Here is a 20,994-nt window from a genome sequence, read left to right as displayed (position 1 = left end):
CCAGGTGTAACATGGATCCCCCCCCCCCCCGAGGTTCCGGGCAGAGGATTCGGCATTCTGGGTTTTTTTGGGGGGAGTTTGCTTGAACGCCCCGAGCCAGAAATTAGTCTGGGGGTGCCCCCGGCCACCTCGGGGGACCCAGGGCGTTTCGGGGGACCCAGGGCGTTTCGGGGGACCCAGGGCGTTTCGGGGGAATGTTGAAGCTCCCAGTCCGTCCCAGTCCCGCCTCCTCCATCGGACAGGCCCCGCCCCCGGCGGGCGCCGCCATTTTTTGTGTGGCAGAAGCTCCGCCCCCCGCGGTTACCGCGGCAACGGCGCCATTTTGAGTGTGGCGGAACCGGGCGCAAAGGCGGGAAAAGGGGCGGGGCCTGAGCGATCTTCCCGCCCTCAGCCCGCGATGACGTCACCGAGGTGATGACGTCGTAAGCGCGAATGTTATCTTGGTGTGACGTCACAGCGTCCAGGACAGTCCTGAGGGCTGGGAGAGGGGGGAAAGGGCAGGGGGGACACCTGGGAGCAGGTGAGGTCTCATGGGGGGGGGTCAGTGACGTCATCGGAGGGAATTCCGTGATGTCATTGGAGGGAATCCAGTGACATCATCCAGGTGATCTATGGGGAGATCCCGGATCACCCTCCTGACCCCACAAACGCCCTCCAAGGACCCCAAAATCAGCAACAAAAGTCATCGGGGGGGGATCCCAAATCCACCTGGATGGATCCAAACTCACCTGGGCTGACCCAAACCCACCTGGAGGTACCAAATTCACCTTGGGGGTCCCAAAATCAGCACATATAGGGGTCAAAATCCACCCAGGACTCCAAAATCCAGCTGTAAGAACCCAAAATCAGCACCCAGGGATCCTAAAGCTCACCTGGCAGGTTCCAAATACACCTGGGTGGACACAAAGCTACCGGGGGAGAGCCCAAAATCAACACCTGCAAGGCCAAAAAGCACTTGGGGACCCCAAAATCCCCCTGGAGACCCTAAAATCAGCACCTGGGAAGCCCAAAATCCACGTGAGGACCCTAAAATCAGCACCTGGAGACCCTAAATCCACTGGGCTGGATCCAAAACCCACTCGGGGTGATCCAAAAACAACCTGGGGACCCCAAACTCACTGAGGGATGTGGGACCCCCTAAGAGTGACCCAGCCCCATCCCCCTCTGTGGGGTGGGTGATTTTTGGGGGAATTTGGGGGGATATCTGGGGGGGGATTTTGGGGAATCGGGGGGGATTTTGAGGGAGATCCAGGGCAGATCCAGCGGGATCTGTGGGGGATTTTAGGAGGACTTTGGGTGGGGGATCTGGTGAAGATTTTAGGAGGATTTTGGGGGGATCTGGGGGGGGATTTTAGAAAGATTTTTCGGGGAGATCTGAGGGGGATTTTTGGGGAGATTTTGAGGGGGACTTTTTGGGGGTATTTGGTGGGGGATGAGGGGGATTTTTGGGGAGATTTTGAGGGGGATTTTTTGGGGGGTATTTTGTGGGAATTCTGGGGGTGATTTTTTGGGGGGGGGGGATATCCGTGCGCGGAGCCAAAGAAGCGGCGGAGGCGGCTGAGGGTTACACAGATTTATAATCGCTGGATCACGCGCAGCAGCAGCAGCAGCAGCACAGACACAGACCCGGGGGGATTGGGGGGGAAATTTGGGGGGGCTTTAAATGGGGGGGGGGGGGGTAGAGTAGAGGGGGGAGGGCGGCGCCGTGGGGACCCCCCCCCGGTCCCCAAAAACAACCGACACCGAGGGGCTTTTCCGGAACTTTATAAGGCAAAAACGTCTCGAGAGAATAAATAGGTGGGGGGAGGGGGGGGCCCCCCCAAAATTTCCCCCCCGCCCCCCTTAACGGTGGTGGCTGTGCCCCCCCCCCCTTCCCCGGGACACCTCCCCCACATGAGCCCCTCCCCCTTTTTTGGGGTTTGCTCTCTCTGGCCGCCCCTCCCCCCCCCCCCGTTATTGCCGTGAGGGGGGGGTGGGGACCCCCGGGGGGGGGGCGATGGAAGAATGGGGGGGGCACAAAGGAGGCGTGGCCTCAACCCCTCCCCCCCCCCCGAGTGGGTAAAGTGCAGGATGGGGACCCCTCCCCCACCCCAAAATAGGGCTGGGGGGGGTGGGTGGGGGAGGGGCAGGATGCCACCCCTCCCCCCCCGCAATGTGAAATGGATCGCCCCATGCTCGCTCCTGATTGGCTCGGGACCAGATCCCGGCCCTGCCCAGCTCACTCCTGATTGGCTCCCGATCAGATCCCAGCCCTCGTTTCTGATTGGCTCGAGACCAGACCCCCCCCCCCCCAGCTCCACCCATGCTCAATTCTGATTGGCTGGGGACCAGATCCCAGCCCTGCCCAGCTCGATCACGATTGGCTCCGTACCAGATCTCACACCTGCCCCCGATTGGCTCCAGACCAGATCACACCCTCAATTCTGATTTGCTCCAGAGTGGATCCCAGCTCCGCCCATTCTGACTCCTGATTGGCTCTGGACCAGATCACACCCTTGCTCCTGATTGGCTCCCACCATGCCCACGGCCTTCCTTGATTGGCCGTGATTGGATCCTCCCCTCCAGAGCAGAGCAACCCCATTGGGTGGGGGCCAGACCCGCCCCTCCAATCCAAACCACTCCTGATTGGATCCTGGCCGGGCCCCGCCCCCGCCCAGAGTCACTCCCAGGGCCGGATCCGGCCCCGCCCCTGCAGGATCTCAGCCCTGATTGGACGGCGCCGACTCTGCCCAGTCCCTGATTGGCTCTTGACTTGACCACACCCCTGTTTGGGGGGATCTGGAATCCTCCCCACCCCCATCTGCATCGCGGCTCCTGATTGGCCAAACACTGGATCCCAGCTGAACACAAGGCTGCTTCTGATTGGCTCCAGGGCTGATCCCGCCCCTCCTGATTGGCTCCACACCAGATCCTGCTCCCACAGAGCTGCCCCCATTGGCCGAAGGCCAGGCCCCGCCCCCTCCTGATCCCGCCCCTCCTGATTGGTTCCACACACCGGATCCCACACAGACCGGTAGCTGCTGATTGGCTCTAAATCCGACCCCCAATAAAGTCACACCTGATTGGCTCAACACCAGACCCCTCCTCCTCAGTCACTCCTGATTGGCTCCACACTTGATCCCACCCCTGCCCAGCTCAGCTCCTGATTGGCTCAGCCCCAGATCCCGGCTGAACCCACCGCTCCTCTTGATTGGCTCCACACCAGACCCCGCCCCCTGACACCGAAAACCCCCTTCTCCTGATTGGCTCCACGCTGGATCCCTGCCCGTGATTGGCCATAGCCTTGGCCCCGCCCCCCCCCTTCAGCAGCGCCGCTCCCCATTGGCCGCTGGCCGGATCCCGGCCCCGCCCCCTCCCCTCCCCCATAGTGCAAATGGTTCCCACGGGCGGAAAACGGAACTGGAAGAACGAGAAAAGCGGCGCCGGGGGAGGGGGGAAGACGCGGCCCCGCCCCTCCCCCCAAAACAACCCCCTTCCCCCCCAACCCCGCCCAACCTCAGGGTGGGGGGGGGGGGGCGGCCCTGGAGACCCCCCCCTCCTCAAAAAGTGCAAAGTGGGGGGGTCCGGGGGGGGTCCCTCGCTGTGCTTGTCGGTAATAAAAACTCGGGGGGAGATTGGGGGGGACACGGAGCGGGGGGGGAGAGAGGAGGGGCAGAGAACCCAACCCACGGTGGGAGGGGAGGGGGGGGGGAATTTCTGTTGTTGGCGGAGGGGTGGGGGTCCCCACTGCCTCGTGAAGGGGGGGGGGGGGGGGTGTAGGGCGGGGAGGGGGGCCCGTCCGTGTGTCCGTCCGTCCGTCCGTCCGTCCGTCCCGTCCGTCCCGTGTCCGTCCGTCCGTCGGTCCGTCCGTGCGTTCCCCCGCCGCAGGCGGCTCACAGTCAGCTGACCCGCTCGGGCACAGGCGTCCGCGTGTCCACCGGCTCCTCGCGGGCCGGGGGCCGCGGCACGGCCACGCTGGGGGGGGGCGGGGGCGGCGGCGGCGCCGACGAGGACGACGAGGAGGAGGAGGATGAAGAGGAGGAAGAGGAGGAGGAGGAGGAGGTGGAGGAAGAGGAGGCAGAGTCTTTGTGCTCGGGCTCCCCTCGGTGTTTGTAGGGCGGCGACGGCGGCAGCGGCGGCGGCGGCGGGGGCTGCTGAGTCTTAGGGGGCTCCTTGGCGCAGCCGTCGGGGGCCGCGGGACCCCCCCTCTGCTCCGAGCACCCGCTCAAGTCCTGGGGGGGCGGCGGCGGCGGCGGCGGCGGGGGCGGCGGGGGGGGGGGGGCTGGCGCTGTCCTTGGGGTCGCTCTGGGGGGGCTCCGGCGGCGGCGGCGGCGGCGGCGGGGGGGGGCGCGGGAGGAGCCCCCCGGCCCTTGGGGCTGCCCTCCTTGCTGCGCCGGCCGGGGCTGCGGGCGCTGCGGGGGCCGCGGGAACCCGGCGGGGTCGGCGGCGGCCGCGGCGTCGTCGTCGTCGTTGTCGTCGTGGCGGTCGCGGTGGCCGCCATCGTCACCGTTTCCACCACCACCGTCTCCCTCGTCTTCCTCTTCTTGATGGGCAGCACGGTCTCCTGCACGGCCGGGGGAGTCGCCGCCTTCTTGTCGGGGCCGCCCGGCCCCCCCGGCCCCGCCGCCCCCGCCGGTTTGCGCCCGCGTTTCTTGGGCACGGCCGGACTGTCCGGCTCGGCCCGGCGCTTACGGCCCGGCCGCCGCGGGGCCGGCGGGGCCGCGGGGCCCGGCTGGCCCGGGGAGAACGGCATCTTGACCAGCAGCTTGCCGGGGGGCTTCTCCAGAGCCCGTTTGGCCGCAGAGCCCCCCTCGGACACGGCCGAGGCCGCCTTGGGCCGGGCGCTGCCGCCTCCGCCGCCGCTGCCCTTGGGCCGCCCCCGGCCGCGGCCGGTGCCGGGGCCTTTGGGCGATTTGGGCTTCTTGGGAGGGCGCTGCTCGCGGCGCGAGGGGCTGCCCCGGCCGGTGACGGTGAAGTCGAAGTCGTTGGGGTCCAGCGAGGTGTCCCCCACCTTCTCGAAGTAGGCGATCAGCTCCACCTTGGAGCGGAAGGCTTTTCCCTGCGGGCTGCGGACGGGAGAGGGAATGGTCAGCGGCGATGACCACAGCCCCCTCTCTGACCACCCCAGACACACACACACACACAACCAGAGCGGTCAGTGGCGATGACCACACCTCCCTGTCCGGCCACCCCACACACACAGAGCCAGAACCAGAGCGGTCAGCAGCGATGACCACAGCCCCCTCTCCCCTCTCTGGCCACCCCACACACACACACAACCAGAGCGGTCAGCAGCGATGACCACAGCCCCCTCTCCCCTCTCCGGCCACCCCACACACACACACACACACACACACACACACAGAACCCGTTCTGGGCTCACTTGATCAGGTAGACGTCGTACTTGCCGGCCGAGCGGCCGGATTTGCGCTGTTTGAGTTTGCGTGTCCAGCCCTCGGGCAGCGTGGGGTCGTCGTACATGGGCCCGCGGTCGCGGATGATGGAGCGCCGCTGCTTCGGCGACGCCGACGCCTCCGGGGCCGCCGGCGCCGCCCCGGCCCCCTCCGAGCTCTCGGCCTTGCCGGCCTCGGCGGGCTCGGCCGCGGGCTGCTCCGGCTCCTTGCGCTCCTTCTTGGGCTTCTTGGCCTTGGGCGGCCGCTGCAGGTTCTCCTCGGACTTCTCCTCCCTGCGGGGACACGCGGCGGTCAGCGGAGGGAGGGGACAGGGGTCAGGGATGGACACACGGACGCGTGAGGGGTGTGGGCACGAGGGCTGCTGGGTGTGGAAGGGGTGAGTGGTGGGTGGATGGATGCACAGACAGGGCCTGGACACAGCGCTGGACACACGGACAGGGTCCTGGACACAGCACTGGACACACGGACAGGGCCCTGGACACAGCGCTGGTCAGTGCTGGACACACGGACAGGGCCCTGGACACAGCACTGGACACACGGACAGGGCCCTGGACACAGCACTGGACACATGGACAGGGCCTGGACACAGCGCTGGTCAGTGCTGGACACACAGACAGGGCCCTGGACACAGCGCTGGTCAGTGCCAGACGCACGGACACCGACAGACACAGGGACACAGCCCCGTGAGCTCCCGGACACAGCACTGGTCAGTGCTGGACACACGGACACCGACGGACAGGGCCCTGCGACTCTTTGGACATGGTGCTGGTCAGCACTGGACATGCAGACCCAATGGACACACGGACACAAACTCGCTGGACACACGGACCAGGCCCTGCGGCTTTCCGGACACAGCACTGGTCAGCGCCGGCTGCACGGACCCGATGGACACACGGACACAGGCCTGGGAAGCTCTGGACACATGGACACCAAGGACACACGGACACACGGACACTGCCCCGTGGCTCCTTGGACACAGGACCGGTCAGTGCTGGACACACAGACACCAACGGACAGGGCCCTGCGACTCTCTGGACACGGCATTGGTCAGTGCTGGACACATGGACAGGGCCCTGCGACTCTCTGGACATGGCATTGGTCAGTGCTGGACACACGGACCCCGCTGGACACACAGACAGGACCCTGCATCGCTCTGGACACGGCATTGGTCAGTGCTGGACACACGGACAGGGCCCTGCATCTCTCTGGACACGGCATTGGTCAGTGCTGGACACACGGACAGGGCCCTGCGTCTCTCTGGACACACAGACCCCACTGGACACACGGGTTCAGCGCCGCAGCTCCCTGGACACAGCACTGGTCAGTCCCGGACACGCAGATGGACAAACAGCACCAGACACACGGACACAGCCCCAGACACCGAATTGGGCAAAGCACGGGATGGGCCTGGCCGGAGCCAGGACAAGGAGCAGGAGGAGGAGGAGGAGGAGGAGGAGGAGGAAGGAGGGGCAGCCCGGACCGGCGGGAATTACGGCCGTGGCCGGAACGACATCCCAGTGTCCGTCAGTCCGTGGCGTTCGGGGGGGGACCGGGGGACACCGAGGGGACACCGGCCACCCCCAAAGCCCCGTCCTGGCCGAGTGTCCGGCAGCCCCGTGTCCACCAAACCCAGCCCCGGGGGTCACCAAGGGGTCGTGGTCAGGGCGCGGTGACACCGGGGCTGTCACCAGACCCCGTGTCGGTGTCACCGGGGACGGGACCCTCGGGGCACGGGGGGGGATTTGGGCAGGGCTGGGACCCCTCGGTGTCACCGCTGTCACCGGCGCGGGGGTCCCGTCCTGGTGAGGAAACACACACAGCTGAGGCTGGGGGAGGGCGGGACCCCCGCTATGGGGTGGGGAGGGGGATGCAGGACCCCCCCCAGTGCTGGGGGTCCCCATGTGGCCATCAGGGGAACCCCCCCCCCCCGACCCCTCCCCAACAACAATGGGGGAGCACGGCCGGGACCCCCCCCACCACCAGCCCCATCCTGGGGCTAAAAGTCGCAAAAACGGCACCAAAAAATTTGGGAAGGGGCGCGGGAACATCGGGATGAGAGGGACTGGGGACAAGGGGGGACCCCCAGGGACCCCCCAACATATCCCAGGGTCTCGGGGGGGCTGGGGTGGCCTCAGGGTTGGGGGTCTGAGGTGGTCCTGGGGGTCTCTTGGTGGCCCTGGGGGTCTTAGGGGGGTCTGGGGTGGCCCTGAGGGGCTCGGGGTCCTGTGTCTGGGGTGGCCCTGGGGGTCCCAGGGGGGCCTTGGGGTGGCCCTGGGGGTCTCCTGGTGGCCCTGGGGGGGTCCCACGGGGGTCCTGGGGGGTCCCAGGGGGGTCTGGGGTGGCCCCAGGGTCGAGGATCCCAAGTGGCCCCGGGGGTCTCAGGGGGTCTCGTGGTGGGCACAGCAAAAGTGGGCGTGAGAAGCCAAATTTTGGGGTTTTCCGAGGAAATTTGGGCGATCCCAGCAGAATTCGGGAAATTTCGGGGTGATTTGTGGGATTTTGGGGCATGAGGGCAGTTTTAGGGCGATCCCAGGTGGGATTTGGGGGAATTTTGGGGGATTTGGGGACATCCGGAGGGGTCGCGGGAGCGCGGCCGCTTTGGGGGAATTTGAGGCGTTTTTGGGAGCAGCGTGAGGGGAAAATTTGGAGCAACTTTGGGGCAATTCTGGATATTTTGGGGCTGCTGAATTTTCGGGGAATTCAGGATATTTTGGGGTAACTCGGGGAGTTTCGGGGCGCTGCATGAGTGCAGCAATTTGGGGAAATTTGGGGGATTTTAGGGTGAAACGAGCATTTGGGGCGTTTAGCGTGAGCAGCATTTTGGGGAAATTTTGGGTATTTTTTGGTGGCGCACGAGCAGAAAATTTGGGGGCAATTCAGGGGATTTTAGGGTAAATTGGGGAGATTTGGGACGCGGCGTGAACAGCAGTTTGGGGCAATTTTGGGGATTTTGGGGCGCAGCATTTTGGGATAACTCGGGGGGTTTGGGGGTGCAGCGTGAGAAGCGGTTCGGGGCATTTTTGAGTATTTTGGGGTGCAGCATTTTGGGGCAGCTCGGGATATTTTGGGGCGCCACGTGCACGCAAAAATTTGGGGCAGTTTCGGGGTGCAGCATTTTGGGGAAATTCAGGGTATTTTGGGGTAAGCCGGGGTATTTTGGGGCACCACGTGAGCGCGACAGTTCAGGGCAAATTTGGGCATTTTGGGGCGCAGCGTGAGCGTAAAATTTTGGGGTGACTCGGGGTGTTTCGGGGTGACTTCTGGGGATTTTGGGGTGACTCCGGGGTAGCTTTGGGGGTGACTTCGGGAGGGTTTTGGGGTGACTTCGGGGAGGGGTGGGGATAACTCGTGGAGTTATGGGGTGATTATGGGGGGTTTGGGGTAACTCTAGAAATTCGGGGCGACTCGGGGGAGGTTCGGGGTCAATTTTGGGGTGACTCGGGGTGGATTTTGGGGTGACTCGGGAGAGCTTTGGGGCGGTTTTTGGGGTTTCGGGTGCGCGCGGGACGGGCCGGGGGGTGTGTCCCCTTGAGGGGGGCGGGGGTCCCTCTAAGAGCTGGGGGGGGGGGGGGTCCCCATCTCCCACCCTAACGGGGACAACACCGGCACGGCGACACTGACAGAATTTTGGGGAAGGAGTGGGGTGGGGGGGGGTCCCCAAATTTCGTAGCGGGGTTCTTGGGGGGGGGGGGGGGGGCCCGGCATTTTGGGGGCTCGCGGAGGAAAAGGACGGGAGGTCCCCCCATTCCGGAGGGGTCCCGCGGAAGGCTCGGGGGGTCCCACCGAGGGTTCCCCGTACCTGGGGGGCTCCTCCCGCCCCCCGGGGGGGCCGCGGCCGCTCGTGACGCACTCGCGGCGCTCGCAGCCCCCCCCCCTCCAGCCCTCACACACACATACACCCCCCCCCCCCCGCCCGCCATTCCCGGTTCCCGCCCGGCCCGTGAGGGGAAGGAAAGGGGGGGGGGGGGGGCGTGAGGGAGAGAGGAGGGGGGGGGGGCGTCGCCCCGCGCGCGCGCGCGCGCGAGACCCCCCCCCCCCCCCTCCGCCTCTCCGCTCCCTCACAGCTTTCCCCAACACCCGCCGCGGCCCCCCCCGGCCCCGCCGCCCCCTCCTCACTCACAGCCGCCCCTCGTCGCCGCTCGGCGCCGCCGCCGCCATTTTCTTCGCAGCGAAGAACCCGCGGGGGGGGGGGGGGGGAAGCTGAGGGGGGGGGCCGGGAGGGGGGGGGGCGGGAGGGGGGGGGGGCGGCCCGGACCGAGCGGCGACGGGAACCCGGAGCGGAGCTGGCCCCGCCCCTCCGCCCGGCGCCGATTGGCCGAGTGTCCTGTCGGTCAAGGCGTCGGCGCGCGGTGATTGGGCGGCGGGGCCGCCCTCCGGGGGCGGAGCCGGGGCGCTCGCGCCGGGCCGTTGGAATTGGCGGGAAGCGCTGTCAGTTACGGCGGGCGGGGCCGGCGGAGCGCGCGCGGGCGCTCATTGGGCCCCGCGCCGGGACGCCGGGCTCTGATTGGCTCTAGGGGATGTCGGTCAGGACACGACGAAGGGGGCGTGGCCTGGGCCCCCCCGCGCTGCGAAGGGTTTGAAATCCAACGGCCGTAACGGTCCGCGAGGCCACGCCCCCTCCGGGCCACGCCCTGGCCACGCCCCGCCCGCCCCGGGTCCCGCTGCCCCAGTACGGGGACAACTGGGACCAGTACGGGACAACTGGGAGCAGTGCGGGGACAGCGGGGACCAGTACGGGGACAACAGGGACCCGTGCGCGGCAACTGGGACCAGTACGGGATGACTGGGACCAGTACAGGGACAGCGGGGACCAGTACGGGGACAACAGGGACCCGTGCGCGGCAACTGGGACCAGTACGGGATGACTGGGACCAGTACAGGGACAGCGGGGACCAGTACGGGGACAGCGGGGATCAGTACAGGGACAACTGGGACCAGTGTGGGATAGCTGGGACCAGTACGGGGACAGCAGGGACCAGTAAGGGCTAACTTGGACTGGTACGGGGACAACTGAGACCAGTATTGGGACAGCGAGGACCAGTATGGGATAAATGGGACCCGTACGGGAAAACTGGGACCAGTGTGGGAGAACTGGGACCAGTACAGGGACAGTGGGGACCACTATGCGGACCAGTGTGGGACATCAGGGACCAGTGTGAGAGACCTGGAACCAGTACAGGGACAACTGGGACCAGTATGGGAGAACTGGGACCAGTACAGGGACAACTGGGACCAGTACGGAGATAACTGGGACCAGTATAGGGACAGCTGGGACCAGTATAGGGACAAGTGGGACCAGTGTGGGGCAACTGGGACCAGTACCGGGACAACAGGGACCAGTGTGGGGCAAGTGGGACCAGTACCGGGACAACAGGGACCAGTGTGGGAGAATTGGGACCAGTACGGGGACAGCTGGGGCCAATATGGGAGCAGTACGGCCACTGCGGCCACCAGTAAAGAACCAGTGTGGCAATGACGGCCACCAGTATGGCCACTGTGGGCACCAGTAAAGAACCAGTACGGCCACTGTGGGCACCAGTACGGTCACTGTGGGCACCAGTAAAGAACCAGTGTGGCAATGACGGCCACCAGTATGACCACTGTGGGCACCAGTAAAGAACCAGTATGGCAATGACGGCCACCAGTACGGCCACTGTGGGCACCAGTAAAGAACCAGTACGGCCACTGTGGCCACCAGTACGGCCACTGTGGGCACCAGTAAAGAACCAGTGTGGCAATGACGGCCACCAGTACGGCCACTGCGGCCACCAGTAAAGAACCAGTACGGCCACTGTGGGCACCAGTAAAGAACCAGTACGGCCACTGTGGTCACCAGTTTGCTCAGGGCGCCCCCCAGTCCGGAGGGGGGGGGAGGGGCGGGGGCCGGACTCCCCCCTCCCCGGGGGATGAGCGGGGATGGAGCGTTAATCCCCCCTCCCCCACCCCCACCCTCGGCCCTTCCCGACCCCCCCCGGACAACCCCAAAGTCCCCCTGACCCCCTCCTCAATATGGGACCCCCCCCCCCCCCCCCACCCAAAACCCCTCAGGACCCCCCCATCCCCCCCTTGTTTTATGAGTTTCTTTCCATTCCTCCCCTTTTTTCCACACCCCCTCCCCCCTTTTCGGGGGGTCCGCCCCCCCCCCCCCCTCGCCCCCCTTCCCATCCCCGGATCGGGGCCACCTCCGGCGGGATTGTCCCTAATCCCGGGCACCCGTGACCCCCCCCCGGGATTAGGGGGACACCTGAGGGGGGTCCCCAGAGGGACACTGGGACATGTAGTCCCCCCCTGAGGGGGGGCAGGGACCCCCCAAATGTCACCCGGGACCCCCCAAATGTCACCAGGACACCCCAAATGTCACCCAGGACACCCTAAATGTCACCCAGGACACCCCAAATGTCACCAGGACCCCCCAAATGTCACCCAGGACACCCCAAATGTCATGGTTTGATTTGTGGGCAGGGGACGGTGCCAATAAAATTTTGGCAAACCAGGGAGGTTTTGGGGTCCAATTTGGGGTCCCAAAGAGATTTTGTGGTCCAGTTTGGGGTCACAAAGAGATTTTGGGGTCCAGTTTGGGAGCCTAAAGAGCTTTAGGGGTCCAGATTTGTGGCACAGAGTGGCATCAGGGAATTTTGGGGTCCAATTTGGGGGTCTCACAGAGTTTTTGGGGTCCAATTTGGGATCCCAAGGAGCTTTTGAGGACCCAGTTTGCTGGCACAGGGTGGTACCAGGGACCTTTTGGGGTCCCAAAAAATTTTTGGATACAATTTAGGGTCTCACAGAGCTTTTGGGGTCCGATTTGAGACCCCAGAGACATTTTGGGATCCAATTTGGGATCCCAGTGAGCTCTTGGGGTCCAATTTGGGATCCCAGGGACCTTTTGGGGTCCAATTTGGGATCCCAGGGACCTTTTGGGGTCCAATTTGGGATCCCAGGGACCTTTTGGGGTCCAATTCGGGATCCCAGGGACCTTTTGGGGACCAATTTAGGGTCTCACACAGCTTTCAGGGTCCAATTTGGGATCCCAGACACCTCCCAGCCTCCAATTTCCCACCTCAACACCCCCAAAACCCCCAACCCCCCGCAGCACCCGGGGGTATTTCAGGACCACCCCCCCCCCCCCCCAATTACACCAGCACCCAATTAAGCCCTTTTAGGATGGGAGGGGGGCTCTGATACCCCCTGATCCCCCACCCCAACCCCGCTAATCAGGGCTCGGGGGCGATTAAGACCCCCTCAAAGCTGCTTGCCCGGCGCCTAAGCCCGGCTTGGCCAGCGCCGGCTCCGGGATGAGCCGGGCTCAGCTGCGCTTTACCTCCTGAGCCCCGATTATTGGGGGGGGGGTCCCATCCGCCCCCCGCCCTATAAAAGATCCTCCTCGTCGCCCCCCACCCGCCCGTCCGCCCGCCCGCCCGCCCGTCCGTCCGTCCGTCCGTCCGTCCGCCCGCGGTGTCGCGCCGTCGCCCGCCATGCAGAAGTCGCGGGAGATGCGGGACGAGCTCCCCGAGGATTTCTACATCCCCGTGAGCCTGGATACCCCAAACGTGACGGCGCTGAGCCCCTTCCTGGTGCCCCAGACCCACCTGGGCAGCCCCGGCATCTTCAAGGCCATGGCGGCCTTCATGTTCCTGCTGGTGGTGCTGGGCGTCCCCATCAACGCGCTGACCGTGGTGTGCACGGCCAAGTACAAGAAGCTGAGGTCGCACCTCAACTACATCCTGGTCAACCTGGCGGTGGCCAACCTGCTGGTGGTGTGCGTGGGCTCCACCACGGCCTTCTACAGCTTCTCCCAGATGTACTTCGCCCTGGGGCCGCTGGCCTGCAAGATCGAGGGGTTCACGGCCACGCTGGGCGGTGAGGGACGGGGGGAATGGGGGGAGTGGGGCTGGGGGCTTTGGGGGTGTGGGATGTGGGTTATGAGGTCGTCGTGGTCGGGGAGTGTTGGGTCTGGGGGCACTGGGGGTGTAGAACATGAGGCACAAGGTCACCATGGTCTGGGGATTTTGGGTCTGGGGGTGTTGGCGGTGTGAGACATGGGCTACGAGGTCACCATGGTCTGGGGGTTTTGGGTCTGGGGGCACTGGGGGTGTAGAACATGAGGCACAAGGTCACCATGGTCTGGGGATGTTGGGTCTGGGGGCTTTGGGGGTGTGGGATGTGGGTTATGGCGTCATCGTGGTTGGGGAGTGTTGGGTCTGGGGGCGTTGGGGGTGTGGGACATGGGCTACGAGGTCATCATGGTCTGGAGGTTTTGGGTCTGGGGGTGTTGGGGGTGTGGGACATGGGCTACAAGGTCACCTTGGTCTGGGGGTGTTTGGTTTGGGGACGTTGGGTTTGGGGGTGTTGGGTCTGGGGGCACTGGGTGTGTAGAACATGGGGCACAAGGTCACCATGGTCTGGAGGTTTTGGGTCTGGGGGTGTTGGCAGTGTGAGACATGGGCTACGAGGTCACCATGGTCTGGGGGTTTTGGGTCTGGGGGCATTGGGTGCATAGAACATGGGACACGAGGTCACCGTGGTCTGGGGGCGTTGGGTTTGGGGACATTGGGTTTGGGATGTTGGATGTGAGGGCGTGGGGTAGAAGGTCACCATGGTCTGGGGATGGTCTGGGGGTGTTGGGTTTGGTGGCATTGGACATGAGGGTAGAAGGTCACCATGGTCTGGAGATGTTGGGTCTGGGGGCGTTGGTGGTGTGGGACGTGGGCTACGAGGTCACCATGGTCTGGGGGTGTTGGGTCTGGGGGCATTGAGTGTGTGGGACATGGGGCACTAGGTCACCATTGGTCTGGGAGTTTTGGGTCTGGGGGTCTGGGGGCATTGGGTCTGGGGGCATTGGGGGTGTGGGACATGGGGTACCAGGTCACCATGGTTTGGGAGTTTTGGGTCTGGGGGTTTGGGGACATTGGGGGTGTAGAACATGGGGCACAAGGTCACCATTGGTCTGGGAGTTTTGGGTCTGGGGGTTTGGGGACATTGGGGGTGTAGAACATGGGGCACAAGGTCACCATTGGTCTGGGAGTTTTGGGTCTGGGGGCATCGGACATGACGGCACAAGGTCACCATGGCCTGGGGACACTGAGTCTGGGGGTGGTAGGGTTGGGGGTGCTGGGTCTGGGGGCATTGGACATGTGGGACAAGAGGTAGAAGGTCACCATGGCCTGGTGACATGGGAGTGGGGACATTGGACATGTGGGACATGTGGGGCAGAAGGTCACCATGGTCTGGGGACACTGGCTGTGGTGGCATTGGCCGTGGGGACACTGGACATGTGGGACATGTGGGGCAGAAGGTCACCGGGGTCACTGAGGACATTTGCCAGGGGGACACTTGGCTGAGGAGCGCCGGGTGTGGGGACATCGGGCAGAGGGACAGGGGGACAACAAGGACATGGAGACACATGGGAGGGATGGGGGACAATGGGGACATGGGGACACCACGGCATTGGTACAGAGCGGTGTCCCTGTGGTCACTGGCCGTGGTGGCCATGGTGGGGATGGCACAGGGGTAGTGACAGGGGTGTCACCCGTGTCCCCTGTCCCCAGGGATGGTGTCCCTGTGGTCACTGGCCATGGTGGCCATGGTGACAGGGGTGTCACCCGTGTCCCCTGTCCCCAGGGATGGTGTCCCTGTGGTCTCTGGCCACGGTGGCCATGGTGGCCATGGTGACAGGGGTGGTAACAGGGGTGTCACCCGTGTCCCTGTCCCCAGGGATGGTGTCCCTGTGGTCACTGGCCATGGTGGCCATGGTGACAGGGGTGGTGACAGGGGTGTCACCCGTGTCCTCTGTCCCCAGGGATGGTGTCCCTGTGGTCACTGGCCGTGGTGGCCATGGTGGGGATGGCACAGGGGTGGTGACAGGGGTGTCACCCGTGTCCCCTGTCCCCAGGGATGGTGTCCCTGTGGTCACTGGCCGTGGTGGCCTTCGAGCGGTTCCTGGTCATCTGCAAGCCCCTGGGCAACTTCACCTTCCGGGGCAGCCACGCGGTGCTGGGCTGCGCCATCACCTGGATCTTCGGCCTCGTCGCCTCCGTGCCCCCCCTCTTCGGCTGGAGCAGGTCTGGGGGGTCCGGGGGTCCCACGGGGGGGAGTCGGGGCTCCCCAAAGTTTGGGGTTCCAGTGGGAGTCGGGGATCTGGGGAAGGTTGGGGGGGTCCCAGTTGGATTTAGGGGGGTCCCAGGAGTCCTGGGGGTGTTTGAGGGTCCCTGGAGGATCCAGGGGGTCTTGGGGGTCCCTGGAGGAGTCGGGGGTCTTGGGGTTGTTTGGGGATCCCCAGGGTTTGGGGGTTCCAATGGGATCTGGGGGTCCCTGGAGTTGGGGATCTGGGGAAGGTTGGGGGGTCCCAGTTGGATTGGGGGGGGTCCCAGGTGGGTCAGGGTTCCTGGGGGTGTTTGGGGGTCCCTGGAGGATCCGGGGGTCTCGGGGGTGTTTGGGGGTCCCTGGAGGATCTGCGAGTCCCAGGGGGCTCAGGGGGTCCCCAGGGTTTGGGGGTTCCAGTGGGATCTGGGGGTCCCTGGAGTTGGGGATCTGGGGAAGGTTGGGGGGGTCCCAGCTGGATTTGGGGGGGGGTCCCAGGAGGGTCAGGGGTCTTGGATGGGGTCAGGGGCTCTCGGGGGTCCCTGGGGTCGCAGGGGGGTTGGGGGGTCCCGGGGGGGGGGGCGGGGTTGAGTCTTCAAGGGAGGTTGGGGGGTCTTGGATGGGGTCGGGGGTTTTGGGGAGGTTGAGGATCCTGGAGGGTTTTGGGGGTCCCAGAGGGTTTTAAGGGTCTGGGGGCAGATTGGGGGTCCTGGGGGAGGTCCGGGGGTCCCGGGACAGGTCCGAGGGTCCCTCAGCCGTGCGACCCCCGCTCAGCCGCGCCCCCAGACCCATCCCCGGGGCTTGGGAGTGGCCGGAATTGTTGGGGATTTTGGGGGGATCTCGGGGACTTTGCTGATCCCGGGGGCGGTTCAGGGGTCCCGGGCTGAGTCCGGGGGTCCCGTGGGCAGTGCCCCCCCCCCGTGCCCCCTCCCCAGCTCCATCTCCGGGGGGCTGAGCAGCTCCAGGGCTTGGGGGTCCCGGGAATTTTCGGGGATTTGTTGGACCGGGAATCTCGGGGTCGGTCCGGGGGTCTCAGGGGTGGTTCGGGGGTCCTGGGCTGAGTCCGGGGGTCCCACTGAGGTGTGACCCCCCCCGTGCCCCCCTCCCCAGCTCCATCCCCGAGGGGCTGAGCAGCTCCAGGGCTCGGGGGTCCCGGGAATTCCCGGGGATTTGTTGGACCGGGAATCTCGGGGGCGGCTCAGGGATCTCGGGGGCGGTTCGGGGGTCCCGGGGGCGGTTCAGGGGTCCCGGGGGCGGCTCAGGAATCTCGGGGGCGGTTCGGGGGTCCCGGGGGCGGTTCGGGGGTCCCGGGGGCGGCTCAGGAATCTCGGGGGCGGTTCGGGGGTCCCGGGGGTGGTTCGGGGGTCCCGGGCTGAGTCCGGGGGTCCCACTGAGGTGTGACCCCCCCCGTGCCCCCCTCCCCAGCTCCATCCCCGAGGGGCTGAGCAGCTCCAGGGCTCGGGGGTCCCGGGAATTCCCGGGGATTTGTTGGACCGGGAATCTCGGGGGCGGCTCAGGAATCTCGGGGGCGGTTCGGGGGTCCCGGGGGCGGTTCGGGGGTCCCGGGGGCGGCTCAGGAATCTCGGGGGTGGTTCGGGGGTCCCGGGCTGAGTCCGGGGGTCCCACTGAGGCGTGACCCCCCCCGTGCCCCCCTCCCCAGGTACATCCCCGAGGGGCTGCAGTGCTCGTGCGGCCCGGACTGGTACACGACAGACAACAAATGGAACAACGAGTCCTACGTGATTTTCCTCTTCTGCTTCTGCTTCGGCTTCCCCCTGAGCGTCATCATCTTCTCCTACGGGCGGCTGCTGCTCACCCTGCGCGCGGTGAGGGGATTTTGGGGGGTCCTGGAGGGGTCCCGGGGGTCCTGGGGGGTCCTGGGGGGTCAGGGGAGCGCAGGGTCCTGACCGTGACCATCTCCTATGGACGGCTGGGACTCATCCTGTTCACTGTGAGGGGATTTTGGGGGGTCCCGGGGGTCTTTGGGGGGTTTTGGGGGGCACACGGTTTGTTGGGGTACGTGGCTTTATTGGGGTACACGGTTTATTGGGGGCACAGGGGAACTGGGGGGCCGTGGGGTAGGTGGTGCTTGGGGGGGACCCCAAAGTAGGGGGGGGGGGGCAGTGCTGGGGGTCTGAGGACCCCCCCCAAGTGTTTGAGACCCCCATGGGTCACTGGCGTGGTTGAGTCTCCCCATATCTGATCCCATATCTGAGCCCATAACTGACCCCATATCTGACCCATATCTGACCCCATATCTGAGCCCACATCTGACCCCATAACTGACCCCACACTGACCCCATATCTGACCCCATATCTGAGCCCATAACTGACCCATATCTGACCCCACACTGACCCCATAACTGACCCCATATCTGAGCCCACATCTGACCCCACATCTGACCCCATAACTGACCCCATATCTCCACACACTGACCCCTTATCTAACCCCATATCTAACCCCACATCTGACCCCATACCTCACCCCATAACTCTCCACACTGTCCCCTATATCTGACCCATACCTGATCCCATATCTCCCCACACTAACCCCATATCTGACCCACATCTGACCCATATCTGACCCCACATCTGACCCATACCTGACGCCATACCTGACCCCACACTGACCCCATATCTGACCCCATATCCCCCCTATGTTTGACCCCATATATGACCTCATATCCGCTCTATATGTGACCCATATCTGACCCCACACCTGACCCCACACTGACCCCACACTGACCCCATATCCCCTGTATATTTGACCCATATACTACCCCATATCCGCTCTATATGTGACCCATATCTGACCCCACACCTGACCCCACACCCGACCCCACACTGACCCCATATCCGACCCTGTATCTCCCCATATCTGACCCTGTATCTCCCCATATCCGACCCTGTATCTCCCCATATCAGACCCCACATCTGACCCATATCTGACCCCATATCCGACCCCATATCTGACCCATATCTCCTCACCCTGTCCCCACACTGACCCCATATCCGACCCTGTATCTCCCCATATCTGACCCCACATCTGACCCTGTATCTCCCCATATCTGACCCCATATCCAACCGCATATCTGACCCTGTATCTCCCCATATCTGACCCCACATCTGACCCTGTATCTCCCTATATCTGACCCCATATCTGACCCCTATCTCCTTGCCCTGTCCCCACACTGACCCCACACTGACCCCATATCCGACCCTGTATCTCCCCATATCTGACCCCACATCTGACCCTGTATCTCCCTATATCTGACCCCATATCCGACCCCATATCTGACCCTGTATCTCCCCATATCTGACCCCATATCTGACCCCTATCTCCTCGCCCTGTCCCCACACTGACCCCATATCTGACCCTGTATCTCCCCATATCCGACCCCACATCTGACCCCCATCTCCTCACCCTGTCCCCACACTGACCCCCCCGTCCCCGGCCGCTGTCCCTCAGGTGGCCAAGCAGCAGGAGCAGTCGGCCACGACGCAGAAGGCCGAGCGCGAGGTGACCAAGATGGTGGTGGTGATGGTGCTGGGCTTCCTGGTGTGCTGGCTGCCCTACTGCGCCTTCGCGCTCTGGGTGGTGACGCACCGGGGACACCCCTTCGACGTGGGGCTGGCCTCCATCCCCTCCGTCTTCTCCAAGGCCTCCACCGTCTACAACCCCATCATCTACGTCTTCATGAACAAGCAGGTGGGGACACGGGGACAATGGGGACAGTGGGGACAGTGGGGACAGTGGGGACAATGGGGACATGGGGATGGTGGGGACAATGGGGACAATGGGGACAGTGGGGACAATGAGGATGGTGGGGATGGTGGGGATGGTGGGGACAGTGGGACAGTGGGGACAATGGGGACACAGAGATGGTGGGGACAATGGGGACAGTGGGGACAATGGGGACAGTGGGGATGGTGGAGATCGTGGGGATGGTGGGGACAGTGAGTGTGGTGGGGTGATGGGGACAATGGTGACAATGGGGACAGTGGGGACATGGGGACAGTGGAGATGGTGGCATCCACGTCTTCATGAACAAGCAGGTGGGGACACGGGGACACGGGGATGGTGGGACAATGGGGACAGTGGGACATGGGGACAATGGGGACAATGGGGACGTGGTGACAATGGGGAAAGTGAGGGTGATGGTGGCATCCACGTCTTCATGAACAAGCAGGTGGGAACACGGGGACATGGGGATGGTGGGACAATGGGGACAATGGGGACAATGGGGACACGGGGATGGTGGGGACAATGGGGACAATGGGGACAATGGGGATGGTGGGGACAGTGGGGACAACGGGGACAATGGGGCAGTGAGGGTGATGGTGGCATCCACGTCTTCATGAACAAGCAGGTGGGGACATGGGGACAATGGGGACAATGGGGACAATGGGGACAAGGGGACATGGGGACAATGGGGACAATGGGGACAAGGGGACATGGGGACAATGGGGAAAGTGAGGGTGGTGGGGGCATCCACGTGGTTGTGAACAAGGTGGGGACACGGGGACATGGGGACATGAGGACAATGGGGATGGAGGGGACAGTGGGGCAGTGGGACAATGGGGGTTATTGGGACAGTGGGGACCATGGGGACATGAGGGCAGTGGGGGGGTGGGGGTGTTGCTGTGGGTCCAGGGTCCTGTCCGTGGGTCTGGGGTCTCTCTGTGGGTCTGGGGTCTCTCTGTGGGTCTGGGCCTGTTCCTATGGATCCTGCTGTGGGTCCGGGCTGTCTCCGTGGGTCTGGGGTCGCTCTGTGGGTCCGGGCTCTCTCCGTGGGTCTGGGGTCGCTCTGTGGGTCCGGGCTCTCTCCGTGGGTCTGGGGTCCCGCCGTGACGCCCCCGCCCGCCCGCAGTTCCGCTCCTGCATGCTCAAGCTCGTGTTCTGCGGCCGGAGCCCCTTCGGGGACGATGACGACGTGTCCGGCTCGTCCCAGGCCACGCAGGTGTCCTCGGTGTCCTCCAGCCAGGTGTCCCCCGCATAGGGCCCGGCCCCACGGCGGGGCTGCCCCACGGCGGGGCTGCCCCACGGCTCTGCCCCACGGCGGGCTCAGCCCTATATCGAGCTCTGCCCCACGGTGGGGCTGCCCCACGGCTCTACCCCACGGCGGGCTCAGCCCAATATCGAGCTCTGCCCCACGGTGGGGCTGCCCCACGGCGGGCTCAGCCCAATATCGAGCTCTGCCCCATGGTGGGGCTGCCCCACGGCTCTGCCCCATGGTGGGCTCAGCCCTATATCGAGCTCTGCCCCACAGCTCTGCCCTGTGGTGGGGCTGCCCCACAGCGGGCCCAACCCAGCCAGGGCTGCCTCACATCAGGCTCAGCCCAATATCGAGCTCTGCCCCACGGTGGGGCTGCCCCATGGTGGGCTCAGCCCTATATTGAGCTCTGCCCCACGGCGGGGCTGCCCCACGGCTCTGCCCCATGGCGGGCTCAGCCCAATATCGAGCTCTGCCCCATGGCGGGGCTGCCCCACGGCTCTGCCCCATGGTGGGGCTGCCCCACAGCG

General features: G+C 64.9%; 2 protein-coding genes across 2 annotated transcripts; one reads left to right on the top strand and one right to left on the bottom strand.

The window, feature by feature from the left end:
* Positions 1-1,558: 1,558 nt before the first annotated feature.
* On the bottom strand, positions 1,559-9,614 carry MECP2 (methyl-CpG binding protein 2). The gene is given in 4 exon segments (XM_036405958.2): positions 1,559-4,342; positions 4,345-5,045; positions 5,363-5,665; positions 9,514-9,614. Coding segments are annotated over 4 exon segments (1,506 nt in total). The 5' UTR covers positions 9,552-9,614; the 3' UTR covers positions 1,559-3,878.
* Positions 9,615-12,865: 3,251 nt separating this feature from the next.
* Positions 12,866-20,470, top strand: LOC118701324 (blue-sensitive opsin). Its single transcript, XM_036405959.2, has 5 exons — positions 12,866-13,250; positions 15,283-15,451; positions 17,131-17,296; positions 18,940-19,179; positions 20,342-20,470. The coding sequence occupies exons 1-5, from the start codon at positions 12,866-12,868 to the stop codon at positions 20,468-20,470; spliced, it is 1,089 nt and encodes a 362-aa protein (XP_036261852.1).
* The last annotated feature ends 524 nt before the right edge of the window (positions 20,471-20,994 follow it).

Source organism: Molothrus ater, unplaced genomic scaffold (assembly GCF_012460135.2).
Source record: "Molothrus ater isolate BHLD 08-10-18 breed brown headed cowbird unplaced genomic scaffold, BPBGC_Mater_1.1 matUn_MA582, whole genome shotgun sequence".
Taxonomy (NCBI): domain Eukaryota; kingdom Metazoa; phylum Chordata; class Aves; order Passeriformes; family Icteridae; genus Molothrus; species Molothrus ater.
This window is presented reverse-complemented; position numbering and strand designations above follow the sequence as displayed.

Coding starts and splice junctions, on each gene's coding strand:
- LOC118701324 (XM_036405959.2), top strand. CDS start 12,866: ATGCAGAAGTCGCGGGAGATGCGGGACGAGCTCCCCGAGGATTTCTAC. Junction 13,251..15,282: donor GTTCACGGCCACGCTGGGCG/GTGAGGGACGGG, acceptor CCCTGTCCCCAG/GGATGGTGTCCCTGTGGTCA. Junction 19,180..20,341: donor ACGTCTTCATGAACAAGCAG/GTGGGGACACGG, acceptor GCCCGCCCGCAG/TTCCGCTCCTGCATGCTCAA.